This window comes from Strix aluco, chromosome 1, assembly GCF_031877795.1.
Source record: "Strix aluco isolate bStrAlu1 chromosome 1, bStrAlu1.hap1, whole genome shotgun sequence".
NCBI classification, from domain to species: domain Eukaryota; kingdom Metazoa; phylum Chordata; class Aves; order Strigiformes; family Strigidae; genus Strix; species Strix aluco.
This window is the reverse complement of record NC_133931.1, coordinates 133647173-133669784: the sequence shown is the minus strand read 5'-3', so window position 1 is coordinate 133669784 and position 22612 is coordinate 133647173. Positions and strand designations below refer to the sequence as shown.

Genomic DNA, 22612 nt, shown 5'->3' with positions numbered 1-22612 from the left:
AGTACGTTGGATGAATTTTTATATGAGCTTCCATGTCTTGTATTTCCCTTGAGAGCAACAACTAAATACCACCCAAGCAATTAACGCACAATTAATTATATAAGTATGGTATCATAAAACAAGGTAACTGCTCAGCAAATGTTCAATTGTTCAACAAGTTCAGAGGACAAACAGCAAAAGAGCAGTGCTCTGGATGACTGAAAACCATATATAATTACATAGATGTCCTTTGACAAGCAATGACTGAGGAGTAAGTGTGTGACAGCGCAGAAAGAAATACTCAAGAATCATAAATATCAGTAAAGAAGGTTATGATTCACTTAATTACTGCACTCTGACTTCAGCTGCATGCATTCTAGGCACAGGCATTTGCAACGCAGCAAACTGACATTCCCTAATGTGACCTGGGAAAAAAACCTGAACTTATTTTTCAGCCAGATAATTCCTCAGTCTGTTTCACCACAAATTCATACCAAACAGCTGTGCCAGCAAACTAGAGTGATGAGCACATAAGCAGGAACAAGCAAATGGGGACACGGGCTGCTTAAACAGTGCTGCTATCCAGTGCATAAAGATGATCTAAAATTATACAGGCATGCATTTCTTAATATCTCACACACTGGATACAGAGCAAAGCTGTATAACACCTACAGAAAATATCTCTACGTGGAAAGTTAAACAACAGAAAGAAATGGCAAAGAAACTCAGTGATTGAAGAATCTCAAAACAGTGCGTACATTACAGTAGAAGGACACCCTTTAGCTGTGTATGTAACAGCAGCACGTAACAGGTAAGAAATGAAGTGAAAAAGATTAAGCTGGTTTTTCAGGGGGGAAATTTAGCTAAGTAAGCTCTGACTTCCACATCTGATACAGCAGTGTTTATTTACAACTCTGCGAGGATAATGAGTCCTCACATCTGTACAGTTCGTTTTCACCTTACTCAACAGTAAGAAAATACACCCAAATTCTTAGCCCCGCTCCTATACATCACTCATGTTAATAAAAAAATAAAATGCATTATTCATTGCAACAACAGTTTGTAGGGTTTGGGGAGCTCACTCTAACTTTTTTTATACAAACATTTCTAAACAGTGCTAAATGCCTCAGCAGGCCCATGCTGAACAGGCTGCTGATACAGGAATGTTATACACGGGCAATCCAAAGTGTTTTAATCTATTTTATACATTATATGTATTTTTAAAAATTTACTATATATTGTCATTTAGTATTCAACTTGACAAATTGATATTCCAGAAAATGAAACTGAGTATGCACAAATGAAGCATTAGAGCAGCAGGAATACAACCACCTTCCCTCATATTAGCCTGATAGATATGGCTTATCCCCGCTGTCTCCACTAGCTATAGAAACAGTACTTAGCAAATTACTGAGTGCTGTCCTCTGCCCATTGCAATGGTTTTCTGTATGGTTTGTGCATGATCACTTCTGATCTGGACTGAAAACATCTACGTGCAAAACCATTTTAATTTCAGAGCCATTTTTCTGTTTAAGTTGAGCGCCCCATGTTGTTGTGTATTTTTTTAAATACTGCTTTGCAAGAACCTTCTTGTATGCATTCTAGGTTATAATTATATAGATCCTAAAGTAATTCCTACTGAATGTACATCTGTCATTTTCTTAATCAACCTAACCCTCCATTTCTCCATTTCGCATCCCATAAATCCTCTTCACTTTCCACTCACGTTTTGGCAATCTGCCACTAACTGACTTTAGAAGAAAGTAATTAGCACCTGCGTAAAAAATAAGGAAAATTAGGGGGAAAACAGTGACAGAAATTATGGAGAACAGTGGTAAGGAAAATAGAAAGAGGGAGAGAAGAGCAATGGTGTAACAACTATGTACAAATTTCATCTCATTTTTAGTCCTGAACCTCACTGCAATTGTTACAAAGAAGAAAAATAAAGTTGGGAAGATGAATGTTATTCTATTATATGCAAAAATGTAAAAAAAAGCTACTCGTTGGCAGTATGTCTCTTAGAACTTACCTTGGCACCGTACTTTGAGTAATTCATTTCTGTAAGCGTTACTGGCCGCAGTTTGTCAATATCTCCAAATGCCACTCCTGGAACATAGAGGGCACAAACAATATGGACCCACCTAAAACAGCAGATAAAATTAGGTTACTGTTATCAACATTTTGATCCTGTATTATACTTACCATTTCCAGATTTCAAAATGCCTCATAAATGTTACAGATGCTGGAAGAAATGTGTGTGAATACAGCTCACACACTGACCCAGAGAGTAAGGCTTTACAAAGCCACTGGGATTGCTCTGCCTGCCTGGATCAAGGGTTGGGCTACCATCACCTTTCTGTTCTGATGGCTCTCACGTGGGGCTCCAGATTGCCTTTCATGCAACGTGAAACGTCTATGAAGATTTTGATATTATAAAGCTAAAGCAGACAGATACTTTCATGATGGGGCAAGGGGTGGGAAGGGGAAAAACAAAATTACGCAGGTAGTCACAGCAACACTGAGCTCTAGGCTTGTAGCTATGAAGTACCTACAACACCGCATCAGTCAGACTTTGCATTGTTACAGTTACAACTGTTACTGTCACCAAAACTAACTAGTTTTAAGCAACACTGACAGGAGCTGCATTCTGTTATAAACACACCTGAGTTGTATTACAGAAATGCCTACCTAAAACTCAGATAAACAGACTGTTACTTAGCTGTACTCCACTGGCCATAAACAAACAGGAGGGTAATAGGTCTAATCTTCAGCCCTGAGGGGCATAAAATGAGACAGCGTGAATCTGGACCTCAGTGTCTAGTAATTAAATACAACATAATGGTAAAGGCTTCAGCCTCAAGCCTGTCTTTGACAGACATAACCATCTCCTGAAACTCTCAATTACCAAAAGACAGCCTTGCAGCAGAAGGCACATTTTCTTCTTCCTACATAACGAACACTTTTTAAGAGATCCAACACTCATTGTCACAAACCATGTTAGTGACAAACCCAAAATCTGTTCTACACAGCATGCATGACTCAAATCAACTGAGACAAACTACTCCAAAAAACAAAGTCTTCCTCCCCAAAATAATCTGTTTTATCAAAATTCCAGAAACTATTTCCTACACCTTGCTAAGTCACTAGGTAGGGGCAACCTGTCATAGACAGAAGGTCAAGATTGCTACTTTATGGTAAAACATGTGTGTAGCTACCATGTAGCTACCGCTTTGAACGCACGAGCTTCCCAGATTACTTTGGATGCAATCAAGCTGAAATATCCTGTGTTTGACCCTTAGCAAGTACGTTAATTCAGCACTTTATGACATTCCCAATCATTATTGTTTAACAGTAAATATATCTCTAGTGAAGACTAGAACTTCAGTTCTGTTCTAACAGAATCATATAATCTACTCCCTGTATTCCAGAAGACTCATGATGATGCCAAAACCACTTCTTCTCTTGGCTCTTTCATTACCCCTGTACTGTAATTCTCCAATCTCCTTAAAGGCCAGGGGTTCAGCACAGACCTGTTACCACCCACTTAAATTTGCATCTATGCTGCTGTGTTCTTTTCCAATTTTCTACCACTGTTTAGCCTATCTTTTCTCTCTCCTCTTTGTTTTGTGTGTCAACTAAAAACATTCAGTTGTGACCAGAGCAATAAGATCCTGGTTTTAGCTGCACTTAAAGAGCATGTTTATTAAGCTGTTACTAACTGGCCATCTACACAAAAGAAATACTGAAGCTGATGGTTATACTAGCCAGGAGCTACACGTAACCCCGATTTCCAACATTTCCCAAATCAGCACATTTCTCATCAGTGGTCTTTAGACCTACAATACTGAAATTTATCACATTAAGCATTAATATGTTTCATGTTAATTATATATGACTCATACGTCCAAACAGAAATTCCAAAAAAGCAAGATATGAAAGGTTCAGTAGCAAGCTCAAAAATACATATACATTCAAGTCTTTACAAAAGAAAATAATGATCTTGCAATGTACAAAATTGGTGGACTGTTTATTTAGCATTTTCCCCAGAAACAGTCCATGATAATGACTGGATAACAGAAAAGTCCCAGTAACAGTAAGAAATCACTTAGAAGCCATTAACTCTCTTCACTCTGTAAGAAATTTCTTAGTAAATCTAATAACTCACAACACTGACTGATCCATAGTGTCATACCTGACAAGACTCTTTTCACCTGTGCATTTGATAACACATTTTTACCCTATCACTAAATCGCTCAGGTTTGAGATGCTAAGTGGTAAATTTCCTTTAAAACATGAAAACTTAAAACAATAACATATATCACAAATATACACACTTACATGCAACAACTGTATTGCTTTGTCTTTACAGATTTTACTAGGATTCTCCACATCCACAAAATAGTTTGGTCACAGCACTGTAACTACTGGAAGACTCAAAGAAAATTTTAAGTTTAAAGGTGAGTTACAACCCTGAGTTTAAATAACATGGTACAAATATGGCAGCTACAAGCTGAGATACTCAAGTGTTCTGCTAAACTCTTGCTGTTCAGAGAGGGAGCAAAGCTCATCACTGGTTTTAATACAGTATAAACACTCTAGCATGCAAGCACAACCCTCTAACAATACAATGTTGCATGCAAAAAATAAGATTCTTCTGATTGGTATATGAAAAGTGCATCTTCTGTCTGAGTCCCCACAAAAGCAATAGAGGCACAAGATATTTGTGTGAGGGAGCAATGGAACACCTGGTACCATCTCTGCTCTTCCACACTGTATCCAGAACTGGCAATAGTTTGGCCTAAATGACCACCACACCTTTATGAAATAATCTTCTATAAAAAAGCATATGTGTGTGCATAAATGTATAGTTTGGTAAATACTATGCATTTACTAAAATAAATACCTCATTTAAATGAGCATGTTCTACTCGTTTTCAAAAGGAATCAAAATACTTTTTTTTAAAAGCAAAATACCACACAGAGAACGAGATCTGTAACACTGAGATAAACAGAATTCTTGTTTGTCTGAATTCTGTGGATCTTCTTTTCTATGCTCTTTCATTGATTTAAGATGTGTTATACAGAATAAATGTGTATAAACAGAAGTTACATATCTCCACAATTACTATTCTTGACAAAAATCCAAGGTATCTGGTTGGAGATTTTTGATAGTTAGTTTTAATACAACCTCCTAAATGTATCCTCCAAAGTTCAATATAAAGATACACATCTTCTACAAGCAGCTGCTTCTCAATTTAATTTGCGCAGTTTTTTCATGCTCCACTGGTGTATTAAATGCTGCTGCACTCTGTAGGAGTTTATCTATGATAAACCCAACAGCTGGCTGCTTGCTTCATACTGACCTTCTCAAAATGTTTTAGTACATGTCACCCAAGTATTACAGTATTACAGATTTAAACTGCCATTTCAGTGTGATTGGCACACGAGTGCCTCATTTCTTTAACCACCTATATGCGAACTCAGACCTGAACCTTTATTAAAAAACATACGTAAGTCAGTCAAGTTCACAGCTGAAGCAATTTCAGCGGCTTTTAATACCAGTTCTAAATATTTTCCTACTCATTTGTTTAGCTGCACATGTTTTAGAAGACTGTAATTAAGACAAATTGGGTAATCAAAGAATAATAATCTTCCTTGTTACTTCAGCATCCATTTAGCTTGGAGCAATGATGACAGATGTTGATTAGGGAGGAAGAAGAATTCCATATGGAAACAACAACAGAATTCATATTCTTGGATAATAGCATTTTGAGAAATAAAATTTCATAAATTCACATTCATGCTTGTAAAACTGAGGGGTTAATGTGAAAAGGCTTCTGCTAAGAAATTAAGCACCTTATTATTCTAATGATTCGCCTTTCACATAGGAACACAGAAATTACTCCAATTTGACTATGAAGAAAAACTGAATAGGTTTGGTTTGTGTAATTTCCAGCAACGATGTATATGAAGAATTTATTTTAAAAAGGTGGTAAGGAGATAGCGATCAGTGGTAAGTCAAAGGATAATGTTATTCAGTAGTCTCTCTCTGCTAGTATTTCAAGAAAAGAACTGAATTGGGTTGCAGTTTACCAAGTACAACGAAAACACAATGGACATTGCCTGCCCGGAGACCTTACCCTTAGCCCGTAGAGACCCATTACCTTGGAGAATTCTAGTTAGTAAAGAAATGATAGAAAGTAAGAGAGCACAGGAATTTTTACATGGTAGTATCTGTTTTATCTAGTACATAAGCTCAATTCATCTAGGAGAATAAATCTGTACTTATTCACAATAGCTGTATTCCATTATCTAGCCGGTCAAAATACAGCAATGATGATAATAAATTATTGTGTTAACGCCCACAATCAGCAAAGCATGCATGTGCTTCTGCAGAGAAAACCCATGTCACAGACAGAACACTTCCACATTAACCAAAAGCATACCACCATACCAAGCAAGAAGAAATTTAGGCAATTTTTAAAATGCTGACTGTAGTTTCTATTACGGTTATATGGAAAATTACATATACACTGCTTAAACTGCCTTACAGAACACAGAAATTAGAAGGTTGAAATAAAATTTGCCAGGTGATACTGATTCTCACGTTTCCTAACTGTTAGACAATTGACTTTAGTCTTTAAAACCATTTTTTCTATATAGCAGCATTATTATTAAAATAGAAAACAGAACTGAAAAGTATCATTTGTTTAACTGTGGAACAGCTTTATAAGGGAGATGCAGATGCTGTTGAACCTAAGACAGAGTAAAAACTGAGGATCTTACCCCCAGACGTATTTAAAAAGAAGCACAACGGCTTCTATGGGGTGAAAATTATTCGCTACAAATCCTGACTCACTTGCGTAACTTTTATTTCTTTTATGAACAGCACAGTATGTTCTCCTACTTTCACTGTTTCCCCTTTATAAGACGCATGTGGAACACATGAAGGGAAAAAAACTATTTCTTTTACATGCTGTACATATATCTTTAAAATATATCTCAGCTACAAATTGAGAAGTTGAACTCAATGTATATTCTGTGGAGAAAGGCAGATGCCTCCAAAGGTTATTTCTAGCATCTGCATCCAATGGTCAGTGTTATGAATACCCTCATTATCTCTTTATTCCCAACACAAACTCAAATTGTTTTTGCTATCAGGAAAAAATACAAACTAAGGGAGACATGCAAGGGCATGTATAATTTAATCCAGAAAACGTGAATCAACTTATGACATTTTAATACCATATTCACTTTTCTGAAAACAGACATCACAGTATGTTAAAAAAGCTTTCCAAAACATCATCCTGAGCTCTGCTGAGCTTTCAGTGATGGCAGGACCAGATCATTACAGTATTAGCAACAGTAAAGTCTGTGTAAGACCAGAAAGTAAAAACAAAAAAAAATTTACAGTGAACACCGAAGAACTGGAATGAAAAGGGGGGGGGGGGGGGGGGGAAGACAGATATAGATATGCTTATGTACACATGACAGCTATATCACTTAAGTGATAGCATATACAAACACTTCCTAACACAGATGGTAAGATTAAACTTTTACTGCATTTAAACTCACTTCCTGGCTTTTGTGCAAGTCTAACTAGGGATCTCTTCACAGTGAGTAGAAAAAAAACCATAAAGACCACTACAAACCAGTGGGTGAAGAAAGAGCGAGGACACAGTTATATTTTGCGATTTGCTAGTACAAAAGATGTTGTTCTACAATCTATAGCTAAGTGTAAATAGCAATGTGTCTATGAATTTGTATTAAAAAACAAAAGGTTTTACAGTTATAAATATTGACATTTCTAAATTTTAAAGTATTTGTACTAATATTTAGTACAATATGTTTATATGGTATAATATTAATATTTTACTATTAAAAAGTTAACTAAATTAAATAATAGTTGTATTATTTATTTAAATAATATAAATTAACAGGATTCTTTCCAAATCATCCATCGTCATCAGTAAGATATGCCTGCAGACTTTTATATTCCTATATCTCAGATATATTCAAACAGGATTAAGAAAGCTTCTCTTTCCCCTAAGCAGCCTTACCAACTAATTATTGCCTTCCCATTGATTCATGATCAATGAAAACCTTATGACAGGCCCAGCATCTGAAAGCTTTGTATATTACCACACACCTGTAATTTATAGAAAAAGAACTTAATTGTCATGTTCCAAAAAAAAAAAAAAAAAAACCAACCAAAACCAAACCAACGCACACTACCAACCACCCACCAAAAAAACAGTAACACCAGCCATAAATTGGACATCAATGATAATCCTCCTCTCTCCGTTACCGTTAATATCCTTATTTTCTAACTGTGACAGAAATGGAAAATACCACGTGAAAATTAATCTGCTTCTTCTCAAATTAGACCTGAACTCCATCCTAAAAAGCCCATCTCTGGCTGGACATTATTCTCAAACATCAAGAATATAATTTTCATCATTCAAAATAATCATAATATACTAGGTCTGTCTGAATACCTTCAGCACAACTTCATAATAATTTTGTTACTTTTTTCCATTACCTGACATTAGCAACACCCAGTCCTTAGCTCTCCTAAAAAGAAATATGGAGTTCTCCTCCCACTTCCACCATACTTGAAAGTCAGTAGACTCGAGCAGTCTGTTACAAGGTTGCAGTGGCATTACCCTGCATGAAGCAGAATACTACAAAAGGATAAAGTCTACATTTCCTTCCTTCAAATGGAGCACATACTTTGATTTTCCCAGTGGCCACCTATTCTCCCAATCCAATATGACAAGAAGTCTGGAAGGTGTTTTCTCCCTCTGCTGCAGACTTCATCATTCTTTTTTGTGGCATTATTAACTCACTGCAACATCCAAGCTTGAACAAACCTAAAACAACTACATCATTTTTCTCTAAGTGTCTGATCCCCATGTCCTTGCTGTCAATAGTTCAAGCCATCGGTTAAGTGAGAGAAGTCTTTCATGCCATTAACCTTACAGGTGCCTGAATACTGAGCAAGAGTTTATGGGATATTAATTTCCTCAACACAGGAAACCTTTTTGTTTAAATGTAAACTGCATCTCTGATAAAAAAGACTCCCATCACCTTCACTAGTATTTTTTTTGTCAAAAAATGCATCACACAAGTATTTCAAGGGAATAAAGAAAGGTCTTCTAGTATATCCAGTAAGACATCTATATACATATAACGCTACATGGTGACTTCATACTGAAGAAGAGGATTTATCAGTCCCTGAAGTAAATAGTGATCTTTATTTCACCTAGGTACATCTTTTGCTCATAGGTCCATCAATCTTCATGCTCCAATTCAGCTTTAGATAACATCTTCCTAATATTATAATAGGCATAAATACTAACCAAAGAGCATTCAACTCAAAAGTGAGGTGAGAGAAAGAGGTTATCAACAACAAAGTTTAATTTATGACAGTCTTCTACAGGAACAGACTAGGGCAAAACTCAGTCTGTTAAATGTAAGATGACATCAAATTCAAAACACCTCTTGTTCAGTCTTACCTGCCTGCATCAGTCTCCTTGAAGATCCCATCCTGGTTAGGACACAGTTCACAACTAGGTGTGACACCACATTTGCATGCATCACAAAACCAAGGTTCTGTGGAATTTTCTGAAGCTGAGCTCATGATAGAGTCGCTCTCTCCATCAACACCATAGCAACCTACACACACAAAAAAATGGAAGAGCAACATAAGAAAGACAATTGTAGAAGTAGACAGCTGTTAGTTATGATTTCAGCAGGAAAGACACACGTGTACATTCAGAGGAATGATACTGAGAGTCCCAAGAAAGCTTCCATTATTTTTTCAAAAATTATATTTAGTGCAAAATTTACATTTTAAAGAATTTCTAATTCTAAGAAGTTATCTATTTTATTTGACTGTCTTAGATTACTAGTGAAAAACAAGAAGAAAAAAGGCTGTTTTACTATATCCTTGGTGTTCTTCCAGGCTATCCATTAAGAAGGAAAGAAAAGAAGACTTAAAGCAACCAACTAAGACTGAGGAAAAACTCCAATCAATTTTTATCAAATAAAGAAATATATTTCAAGTTAAATGCAACAAGCTAAGGAATTTGTGAGCATCTGCAGGCTTATCTTGGATATTCTTCTTCATCCTTCTCCCTACTCTGAAAATGAACATTATTCGGGGGCATGGGGGGGTGCCTTTGTGGGTGTTTTTACAGGTTGATTATGCAGTCAACAAATATGCACTCCGCTTTTCCACTTTGCATTCAGCATCCAAATCAACTAAAAGAGAATACACACATGAAATAAAAAATACTATTTGCATACTTTAGGGGGTGTAGGACTCAGCTTAAAAGACCTCCTATAACTTCAGAACCAAAGTATAGTTTGCAGAGCACAGATTGACAGTTTTGAAACACCACATTGGTGATTGATGAAGTATATTAGGGTTTTTTTAAGCATTCTCATTTTTACCTGGTTTTAAATTATGGCTAGACTCAATCATTCAGTTACTCCATTCTTCTTTGGTATATCCACTGTATTCTTTATGATTAAGGTGTCTATGCATGCTTAATCACCACAAATTTAGGAAAACAGTACTTTTAAAGTGATTTAGAAACTTGTTATTTAAATTTTGCAAGTGACAAAAAGGAAAATCTTAAAGCTCACCACAAAACTATAACTCTGCATATTCCACATTTTGAACGTTCATCTATTTTTCAATATGAGAAAAATATGATTTCATTGTCAACACTTAAAACACAGTAGAGACTTTACTAAAAGATTAAATTCAGCTATTTGTCAAATACAGTGATCAAGTCAACATCTGTGCTTGCAGAACGGTTAAATTATTGTATTCTGCAATTAAATAACATGATTTGTTACTTTGGTTCATTACCCACTGACTGAAATAAAATAGCAACAGTGCTCTAACACCCCTTGTGACAGAAACAGAGGTCTGCATAATAGACTAAAACTACGTTCAGGAAATAAGCAGTAACACCATAGGAACCATTCAAGAAATATAGTCTTCCATTACAGAATAAGGCTCATCAATAAGAATTAAAATAAGAAGCCCGAATGTTTCTTTTCATTATAAAAGTATTCCAGAATCAAAGGACAAGTAATGTGCAGAAGTGCATTCACAGGTTTCATTAGGTGTATAGAAAAGATCATACAGCTCACAGACAAGGTAACTCCATTTTCTTTATAAAGTGGTATCAGCTTTAAGTAGTATTCCAGAAACTCATTTTTTAAATTCTAATAACACAATCTTGAATGCATGCCAGTAAAGCTACTTTTAAGCAATTACATTAATGTACAAACACACAGCCCACTGATATCAGAGCTGATGAATAATTAAGTTTTTTATAATTCCTCCAGACTTCTTAATATGTTAACATCTTCCTAAATGGACTTATTAAAAATTACCTAACACTGTAGAAGCAGTAATACTGTCATCAATCCATATGTCAAAATAAAATTGGTTTCTTTCAAACACTGATGTTTCTCCACCAATTGAAAGTAACTAGATTTGCTTTTCTAATCTAAATGTGATCAGTGTGCTAAGATTAGAATGATGACTTCCCCAAACTGTCTCACCTTCATTCTGAAACAGTTGCCTTATTGCAGTTATCGGTCATTTATACCTGATTATTTTTTTAGCCTTCTTCCTAGAAAATGACACATGCTGTAATTATTTCCACCCTTATATGTGTTGACATCAAACATTGTTTCTGTAACAATGCAAATCTAGGGTTTTTTTCAAGTAGATAAAAAGATTGTCTGGATTTTTAACCCACAGTTTTTGTCCCAATTTGTACATAAGTCTTAGTGACACCCTTAAAGGGCTTAAGATCTATAACAGACAAGGAGACATTTACTCTTTTCCCTAACCGCCATATAGCAAAAGCTAAACACCATACCATTACAACCGGCAAAAGAGGTGGTCGTTAGCTGGAGAAAATAGACTAGATTACCATTAATCATTGCTGATAAATACATTGAAACAATCTTGTCCACAACAGAGCTGAAGAGAAGGAAATCCAGCCCATAAAACTGCTGTTGACTTGGTGTACACTGCCAAATAAAGCTACAGAATCAAAGCTGTAATACAAAGCCTTGTTTGCTATGAAGTCATGTAAAGAACAAAAAGGCTGCACTTAGTGGTAGCTTCTTATACCCACATATATCAGATCATTACCGTTAACCACAGGGGGAAAAAAACTTCAGTGCAGGGTTTCAGAGAAGGCACTTTGTAATTGTTCTTAACTGAGTAGTGGCATGGACCAATTTCAGTATGCTCCAAAACGAGCCTGAATTCTACTAACAAGTCTGGTGGGTTTACCTTCTAGGAGGAGTTAGAACTAATGTATGCAAGTAGTGAAACAAAACTCAGCTTTATGAAAAATACTTTTAAATAGGTAATTAGGTAATGCACCATAAATAATTTCTACTCAAGTCTTGGTATCCAGCAACTGAGGTTTAAATTTCATCTAATAATACTTATCAAAATGAAGAGCTGAGTCCCAAAATTAATTAAAAACCACTTGTTAAGCTGTATTTTTTTGTTAAGGATAGACAAGTACTTTAACCCAGAATTTTTTCTTATGTTTGCGTCCTATCTTATTTTCTTTCCCCTCTTTGCCCTGTTGAGAAAAAAAGGGGAGGGGGGGGGGGGGGGGGGGAAGTAATAGAGCAACTTGGTGGGTACCTGGCATTTAGCCAAGGTCAAACCACCACAGTTTGCTACAGTCATTTGCTGCCTTTGGGTTGTTAAGTGATAACAGAAACCAAAGGAGAGATCAGATTTAATCAATGTAATATCCATACAGACAATATAAATCTGTTGAACAGCTGTATACATGAAATGTCTGTAAAGCTACAAAATATGACAAATCTTGCATGTGGTTTTGACACCAAAAATTAGTATGTATATGAAGAGAATTAAATTCCTTTAAAAAAAAAAAAAAAGCAGTGAAAGTTCCTTGCAGGCCAAAAAAATATATAGTGAAGCAAAAAATTACTAGTAGCTCAACTTTTAAATAATAAAACTTACATGATTCAAAACTGGCAAAATATCTCAGAACAAAAAATAATTAATGACAAAATATATTTGTCCTGATTTAAAGAGTGACAGATAACACAATGATGATGTCATTTGACATTAAGATGCCAGATGTGTACAGGAGCAGATGTAATGGTTTCTTTTCAAATGTACAAGGAACAGAAAACCACTTTATTTCACTTCAAGTGAGATATGAAGGCAAAAGCAGTTTCAGATCAAAACCCTTTTGTAGAAATACATCAATTTTGCTAAAACTTTGAATTCCAGTCCAAGGAAGTGTATTTGGAACAATGAAAAGCTAAGATCTTTATAGCATTCACCCAGGATGTGAAAGAGTCTGAAGTCTTTGCCCAGTTCAAACCAGAGCAAGGGTATTAATCTATTCTTCCATAACCAGTGCTCTGATCACATGTGGTAGTTAATCCAGAATAAATACCTCAGTCTCTACAGTGAGTTGCTCCACTTCTATATATAAACATTACAGTATTCATTGTACTAGACATTTGCTAATTCTGCAGCCTAACTACAGCAGGTCAAAATTGTTCCAACATATTGAGAAACAAAAAAACTTAAATACCTTACAGTTTTTCAAGAAACGGAAATCTACTTTCTGATTATTAACTAGCAACCATAATGAAAACCCTGGCAGAGCTGAGGAATGCTGCTCACCTAGTAAGCATCTGTAGTGTCAAAATTAAAAAAATAAATTCTTAAAATTTCTCAATATACTGCCTTTATTTCTTCTTTTGTTATCACAAATTGCAATGCTAACTGCCAACAGAAAAACTAATTTGGTCAGATTAACATCATGTTTTTAAACAACAGAATGCTACACATCTTTGTCAAAATTTAGACTTGTGGATAAACAGATTATCAAATAGATTCAAGCAAGCCGATGCAATTAATTAACATCAATGAAAAAGATGAACTTGCAGATCTAGACCACACTTTCAGTGGCTTTCACTTTCCAGTTTCAAGTAATTTTATAATAGTCATGCTAAGGGATTCATATTTCCCTTAAGTTGAAACTGGGGGGGGAAAAAAAAAAAGTGTTTTCTACTGCATGGCTATAATTGAATTTTTATATATTAAATCAGACCTACAGTACAAAATGCATGTGATAAAAAAATCTAAATGCACTTTTGTCCAAATCTGTCTGAAAAGTTAGAATACATAGATCAAGAGTTCAGAGTTTTTAAAAGCAGCTATATTTTTGTATTTTTACTACAGTAATATTCTTTTATCTGTAACAGATTATTACCTCTTTAAATATATCACTTTAGGATCCTTAAAACTGCTGAGTACAACATAGGTTCAACTTACTACTTTCTGCCTTCTTTTTCTATGCTGAAGGAATTATTTTGGTTCTATTAACAACAATTTTAAAAAGCATTAATTTTATGACTCTTTGAAATGCATAAACATGCAGATACAAAGCTGCTGCTTGATAAATCATTCCATTCGAGTAAGTTGATGACCAAGCAAAAGTTGTCCAATCCAGCTTTCCTGTATGAATTGTTGGGAATTGCTGGTGTTGGAACAGAAAGCAATGCAATGGCTTAATACAAGTAAATCTCCTGAGCAACCTCTTTAGGTTCTTTCTAAAAGCACCACACTTGTGTAGATGGTGTGACTACTTAAGGATTGACAGGACAACAGAGGAAAAGATGCACAACTTGTAAACATGTTTGGCTTCAGTTATTATGACTGCACCTGTGACCTATTCAGCATTAAATCAACCACCCCACCCCTTTGACTGGAAAATACTTTGAAGAAAATAAAACAACTTTTAAATACTGCTCAAAATGCATGCTGTCTTTCCTTAATGTTCACAAAAATTCTGAATTTTGGATCTTCAGAATACCCCTGAGATCCCCTTTCCAACTAAAGTTCATTAAATCCTTATGTCTGTATATTCTTAATTACCGTATCACAGCTCTATGTCTGCCACCTCCTTGAATACTTCTTACACTAAACGATAAAACTGGTTCCATATAATATTAACCTAGGAATTTAAACACATGAAAGCCAAGAAGATAAAACTCTCACAACATTTACTGTTCCACAAGCAGCATCTATATATTATGACTACAGCCAAGTCATCTATTGAATGTATGTCATTTTGTACAAAAAACAAACTTTTTTATTCCCTGATTTTAAAGTCATTGTACTCTGTCAGTAGCTTATTTTTTATGTGATTGTCATTAAAATGAAGTTGCAAACACTTTAAAATGCTACCATTAAAACAATTGTTCTGAAATTTATACCACTGAGGGAAATGGGAAGAGAGATCTAATTCTTGCCTTGGCTGCATCTGTTACTCCATTTCTCTGGGAGGGTAATTTTTTGCCAGTCAAACAGAACATCTGCATACGCTAACTACATCTAACTATACTCTGAAACATGATCTTATTAGAAAGATCATAAAAACAAGAACTTTAAGGTAAACTGTAGATTTGCAAAATTAAATGCTTTGAGATCACAGTATTCAAAACATGTTATTCAATCCTTAATTGGACCAACAATTTAGAATAAAGACATTAATCAATTCACGCATCATAAATTCAGAACAGTATTTTTATTTAGTAAATGAGTACTAAAGTACATGATCTCGCAAAAAGAATTTTTATACCAGACAGCAGCAGACAAGGGTAAGCAACAAAACTGAAATGCAAAAATGTTTTACTACACTGTAAAGCATATGGCAACTACACTATTGCTTTGAGCAAGAGAAATTTTATTCCCTGTGATGCACATCACAGTAAAGTAAGAAACAAAAAGAGGGGATGGAAGAGGAACAGCTGGAAAAAATGTAGAGCTTCTCTCACTTAATTCACAGCAACTAACCCAAGGCAGTAGCTGGCAAGTGTACTACCTACAGTTATGGCACATGCTATGATACGCACCAGACGTTTTCTTCAGACATGCTGCAATCAGTACATCAGAAAAACCTGACACCACAGTTGGGGGTGTCCTGCTATTACAAGATCTTACCACAAAAACATTTATCCAAAATGACAGATTAGTGCCTAAAGAAGATTTTTATAAAAAGAAATGAGAATTATCTCCACACAGAAGTAAACACTCCAAAAAGCAACTATACTACTACAAATTCAGTAAGAAAGATTTTTTTTTCCTATCAACGTTCACATTTTTTCCTTCTTCTATTTGCAAAAAGCTTGATATGTGAAATGAGAACAATTTTTTAACTGATGGACTTATTAACTAATTACAGGCTGTTAGACATAAAAGATGAATGCAAAGTATAAGAGTGGGTACTAAATTAGCATCACATGTATGCTACCTACAGAGTTGTAGAGGTAGTTACTGATTTCTGTCATTTTGAACCAGTAATTTGCCTCACAAAGTTTATAGATTTTTGGAAATATGTCTGCAGAGCAAAGATAGCTTTTGGAAAAGTTATGCAGGCCATGCAGGTGATATGAACATCACACAACAAACAGTTGCACTGGACAGGAAACTGAATTTCTACCAATATCAAAACTTGTCAGTAAGGCAAGTGTTTATTAAGGGTCCACAACTCTAGGTCTGAATCAGAATGCCCCTCTAACTCTGGGCCATGTTGCTGTGTTCCACATGAGTGCTGGCAGAGTTGTTCCCAGATGAGTTATCACCCGTGTTTTCTCACGGAAAACCTCACATAATAGTTGATTGAGCAAACTGAAAGGAATACAAATCATGACTGCACCAGGTACTCAAAAGGAAAAGGCACTAGTACCAAGTACCCAGGTGCACAAGTAATGGAGCAGTATGCACAGCAATAGAAAAAACTTACTGAAGCAAGGGAGAATGGAGATCTAGACCCTCCCTGACTTAAAACGCAAGGCAGCATTAGCTTAGCCTCTGAAAGAGGGTACAAATTCTTGCCAACAACTATGCTGCCATGCAGCCACTTAGGGATCGCAACTGGAAGGCCCACCTTCACGTGAAAGGGCCACACTATCGCATGGGACCTGCCCTTTGACTAGTAGCACAAGTAGAGCAAGAGCCCCCCTGCCAGGGAAGGAAGGGAGCCCTGGTGTCCAGAAGACACAGGCTCGACTCAAGGGCAGCATTTTCATGGCTAGTGAATAACTTCATATTAAATACAAAAGCAGCCACCACAGAAAAATCTTTTCCAGACACCTGAAAGGTTCTGTGCTAGACAGACTTCAGCAGAGCACAAGGCACAAGCCAAGAGTATAAGACCCCTCCCTGAGAAGTAAAAAAGTTTCTGTAATAGTCAACAAGGAGAGAGAAAATGAGGTCTTCAAGGAAAGAGCAACCAAATCAGCAATATCATCAGTAGGGTGTGAAAGGAGTGCACTTCCTTTCAAATAAGTATCTACAGGGCTATAGAAAAGTAGAGAAAACATACAATTTATAATACAACTTGAAATTGCATGCAAAAACTATGAAGAAAAACCCTGCAGTATTCCAGCAGCTTTGTTTGGGCATTTCAGGGTAACAGGCATCTTGGCTTTGAGATCCTAGGGAAAAGAGAACTGCTAAGTATCAAAATCAGTTCACAGGAAATGGGCGTATTATCCTTCCCAACTGCAGGCAAACACAGGTAAACATCACTGCATTGTTTTCTATCCAATTCTTAAATAGGAGCCTCGTAAATTTGTTACTGTGCTAGAAATGTCATTTTCTGAAAAACTTGGAAGCTCAAATATTAGAGCGAATTTCAGGACACAGCAGAGCATCTGCAGCCACAACAATCTACCTACTAAAGGAAACCTGCAAAAATAAGAACAAATTCTTGGATTCCAATGTGCTTACAAAACAAACTCGCTCTTTACCAGAACACATTTTTCAAACTATGAAGCAGATGTGTGTAAGAGTACACAGGACTTCTTATAATACAGCCTATGTAACATGATCTGGGCACACAGTTATGAGGTACAGATTAAAGCCAATGATATTAACAGTAAACCTTGATCGTAGTAACATTTAAAAAATAATCCTCAAGGTTGCAAGCAATGTTTATATGATTAGACAATAATTGTTTCTTCAAATACTTCTCAATTTATTTTTGGAAATCATCTGAGTTGAATAATTAAGCCAACAGAACAAAAAGTAATTGTTACACTGCATTTTGGTTTTGACTGGAACTTCTTTACGATAATCTCTGTCTTCATTTATTACTCCTGAATTCAGAATGAGTCAGTGACCACTGCACAGGAGTGCAGAAATCTCCAGGTTATTGAACCTATGTATCACTGAATTAAAATAAAACTTAAGAGGTTCCAAATACTTTTATACAATTTTGATTTGCTGCAATTATTTAAACAAATTACTGAAAAAAGCTCCAAATTAAAATAGTACCTGGTCTTATTATAAAATATCAAAGTACAGAAAAAATACACCAAAAAAAAAAGTTCATTTCTACTTAAAACTATATTTATGTATTTACAAGTTGATATACATATCTAGCAGTGAAACGTACACATAAAAGGTCAGGTAAACTTCCAAATTGCATTTACCATTGATTTGAAGTTCAGCTTGTTGCTGTTGGGGAAATTTACATTTTTATCACAGTCAACAATTACTATACAGTTTATTTTTGTTCTCCAAGACTTCACCTATTCAAACATATCTTCACAACTGCATTACACACACTTTTAACTATTTATTATTAAAATGAATTGTAAAGAACTAAACATTCAACCATAAGTGTGAAAAATTAACCAGCACCCAGAGTTGATTAGCTTACGAAGACTGCAGAATTTATCAGAACAAACTAGCAATTTAAATATTCTGAATCAATCTATTTTACTTTGTTGCAATAACAAAAGAAACATATACACATTGTACTCTTTATATCACTGGGACTATAGAGAATCTTTGCCTATAACACCTTAAAAATAATAACAGCAGCAATTACTTTTAGACAGATTTAGAACTACTAAACTTCAAGTGACTTTTGAACTATGGAACTATTTTTCTGTGGAGGAAAGCCAGCTATAATCTTACCTTTTGCAGGGAAAAAGGTTTAGTAAACTAAAAATGAGGAAGTGGTCTTTTGGGAATTTTTAAGGCACTCCTCTGGAATAAAAAACAAATTTGCCATAATTTTATTCTAAAAAGACAGAAGATCATTTTTCTATCACAATCATTCTGCACTTTAACAAGACTAACAGCACGATCATTAAATCAATCTTACAGAAGCATTTTCAGGGAGCTCCACAGCTTTAGAGTTTAGACTGTATGTAATGTTTGGGGAATTCTCAAATAGGCATTCATAATTATCAGCAAAAGACACTTTCATTCAATTTTTCTTTTCTCATGAGTTAATATTAGACTGTGCTAGGGGAAAAAAAAAAAATCTCTCAAGAGTCTATAAAATGAACTTTTAGTAGTTTTCTGCATCTCTAATATATTCTGCACATTCCTTTCCAAAAACTTCACGGACACAGAGGAAGGAATTCTGCAAGTATACCAAGACACCTATATAACACTTGTTATAGTCAATGAATACCTGACTAGTGCCCTCAAAGGCACCTAAAGTGTGATTCAGCTCATCATAAATAAATTAGGTCAACTAAATTGATCTCTAAGCTCCACCGACAGTACTGATTAGCTCTTCAAAGGACGACAACAGGCGTTCAGGAGTTAAGAGTAGATTCTGAGATTTAACATAAGGCACCTGAACCTGAGGACAGAAATTCCATCCTCAGTTTCCTAACTGATGTTAAGCAAAGAACTGAACTACAGCTCAATGCATAAAATATACTGTTTTGAAATAGCTTTCAATCTATTATGAGAAAACAAAAGGGGAGTAGGGTATTAATAAAAGCACTTCCTACCTGAAAAGGCATGCTAAACAGCTCCAAAAAGTTTTAAAACAAAGGGAACCATATAAGTTAAATAAATGCCTTTCATGCTTTTGAAGAATGAAAGGCTACTTCAATCCTTGAAATTAAAAGATGGAAGGCTATCTCATTTTCCTTCGAAACCTTAAAAATAAGTGAAGCCCTAAAGAGGTACAGGATATCAGAAATACTAAAAGGAAACCTGATTAATGAAGAAAATGCAGGTTGTTTTTCAACAAAATAGGCATGCCTCTCTGTGTTAGCATCCACTCTACCTTCCATTTTCAAAAGCAACAACACCTTCTGTGTAAGGCTGTTAAAGATACACTCACCTTAGAATCATTCCAGAAGTGTTTCTTTAAAACCAGACCTCCTATATTTATATCACACATAGACTAGATTTTGAAGGAATTAGCAAGACAATGATTTGAGTATGTTTTAACTTTAAAATTTCCGTTTCAAGTTGTCAATGAAAATTACGAGAAAGTTCAAAGCCAGCTCTTTTCACTTACAACTAAATGCCATGGACAATTCCTTTCCTCCTCCCCATCTCTCTGCCTTTTTGGTACAATAAAAATATATGTTAAAAAACCCTTTCCTTTTAGAAAACTTCCTAGTCTCATGATCTTATATCTCAGTTATGCGATCAAATTCATATACTGAAATAAAGACAAAAATACATTTAATATCATAAAGACCTGAAAATACAATGTATAGCTATTTATTTGCAGACTGTGATTCATTATATAGGTATCTGTAAGACCACGTCCTGTCCCGTAGTTGCTTATATTTTCTTTGCTAAAGCAGAAGATGGATGTTTCACCACTAAAAAGGATCCATGTAGTATTACAAAATATTACGTACCAGAGTTCAAAGGCTTCGGTTTTCTTGAAGAAAGCAAGTCAAAATTTCATTAAAAGCAAAGCACAGGCTTTCCTAGCGCAATGACAATGAAGGGCTGCATTACCTTCATGCACTGTTATTCCACAGTTGTCACACTGGATTATTTCATCAGCATCTTCGCTGTTATCTCCAAGACAAACGCAACAAATCAAAATATGGTCCATTTTCTGGGAACTCCAATTTTGAGACTTCTCAAGGATCAATGAGTCCTAATATTGAAAAATGAAGACACACATATTATGCCAGGAACTTCAATTTTATTTAAAACAAAAGATCTGTTATTTGCTCAATTTTTGAACAACAAACAAAAAAGATGGAAAATTATTTTCACAAGACTAAAAGCTTCATTGTTGACAAAACATTCAAACACTTCATCCAGAAATACAAGAGCTGGGAGAAAGGATGGATACAAACTGATCTCAATATACCTACAGATCTGTTAAGATCTAAAGGCCAGAGAAGGGTCTTATTTCCTCAGACAGAAACATGTATGTCTTCAAACCATTTATGGTCTACAAAAAAGGAACAAACACACACCCCAAAGAAACCATTAAAAAGGAAAAAAAACCCCACACCACAATGAAATGCCAAGGCCAAAGGTGACCTTTATATGTCCCAATATTCAGAAAAGTTGCTTCATTTTGTTAAAATTTGCACCTTCCAAAAAAGTAGTCAGATGGATCTGAAAAATCTGAAAATAAACAGCTAACATAAGCCTGCCAAGTTTTCACTCTGGTAAAATATAACAAATTATCAACTCAGTTGTATTTTGTTATAATGCAAATTTATGTCTCTATGAAAAACCGTATGATTTATTGAAACTATAACAACTTATTTTCTTCTGATTATATACAGGAGTAAGGATTTGCAGAACAAGTACATTGCTCTGTTTTGGCCACCTTCAACGTGAGCTATACCACTTAAAAAGAATGTGGCTTTTAATACGGAATTTCTCTAAAAAAACACAAAGGAGTGCTTCACAAACCAAATAAAGCTGTATGTAAATTTAAATTTTTTCATAAACACCATCTAGGCTTCTTATTTTCATTGTGAGATACAAACTCTGTCGCTTCTGCAAAGAAGAGCTTCATGGCTTCCATATATTTTCTTTTCTTTTCATACTAAAAGCAAACATTGAGTTTGCACTACCTTCATTGGTAATATGAAGGCATATAGGGAAGTGTGAAATTAGGCACACTAGTAAAAAATAATCATTGCAGTATAAAGAAATAATAGTTTCAGAGCAGAGGCTGACAGCTGAAGCCTAAATGGCATCTACTCAAAGTGTCAGAAATCTGAAAATGTTCCAAAACTGCTCTGTTATCCTACCAGAAAAAGAAATAAAATTAAGGTGGAAGATGCCCTCTCAAACATCTTTCTCTCATTCTAATCCCCCATTTATGACATAAACCACAGCACCAATACTGTGCCTGTGTAGCCTAAGCAGATAAAAAGTATCATGAATGCTACCTGAAGTAGGTATTCTTCCTCAAGGATCTTAAATTCTCACACTTAATCTAAGCAATTATTTCATGATAGCCTCGCAATCTGATACAGTAAGTCTCCACGCAAAATGTTCAGTATATCATTAACAAAGTCTCTTTGTACTTTAGGTTTAACTGGGCAGGTTATTGGAGGGCAAGGGAGGGAATCTTCACTTCCTTTTAAAGCAAGATAAAGGGGTAAAATAACCTTACCACCTAAAGCTGGGCTCAAATAGTTTACCTCAAGTAACAGAGATGGCTTGATGTAATGTTTTTGACCTAGGAAAGGTCAAACACATACTTGTAGCAGTTAGGAAAGGCTTCTGGATCTCCCATTCATTTTCTCTAAGCAACGTAAGGAAACATGACCTATAAAAA

At 35.3% G+C, this 22612-nt stretch overlaps 1 protein-coding gene across 1 annotated transcript in view; it reads right to left on the bottom strand.

Annotated features, from left to right (window-relative positions):
- The window catches only part of PHF14 (PHD finger protein 14), a 173083-nt gene that overhangs the window by 135533 nt on the left and 14938 nt on the right, over window positions 1-22612 (bottom strand). The window contains 3 exon segments of the mRNA XM_074836515.1: window positions 2009-2120; window positions 9497-9656; window positions 20815-20959. Coding sequence (XP_074692616.1) covers window positions 2009-2120; window positions 9497-9656; window positions 20815-20959 — 417 coding nt within the window.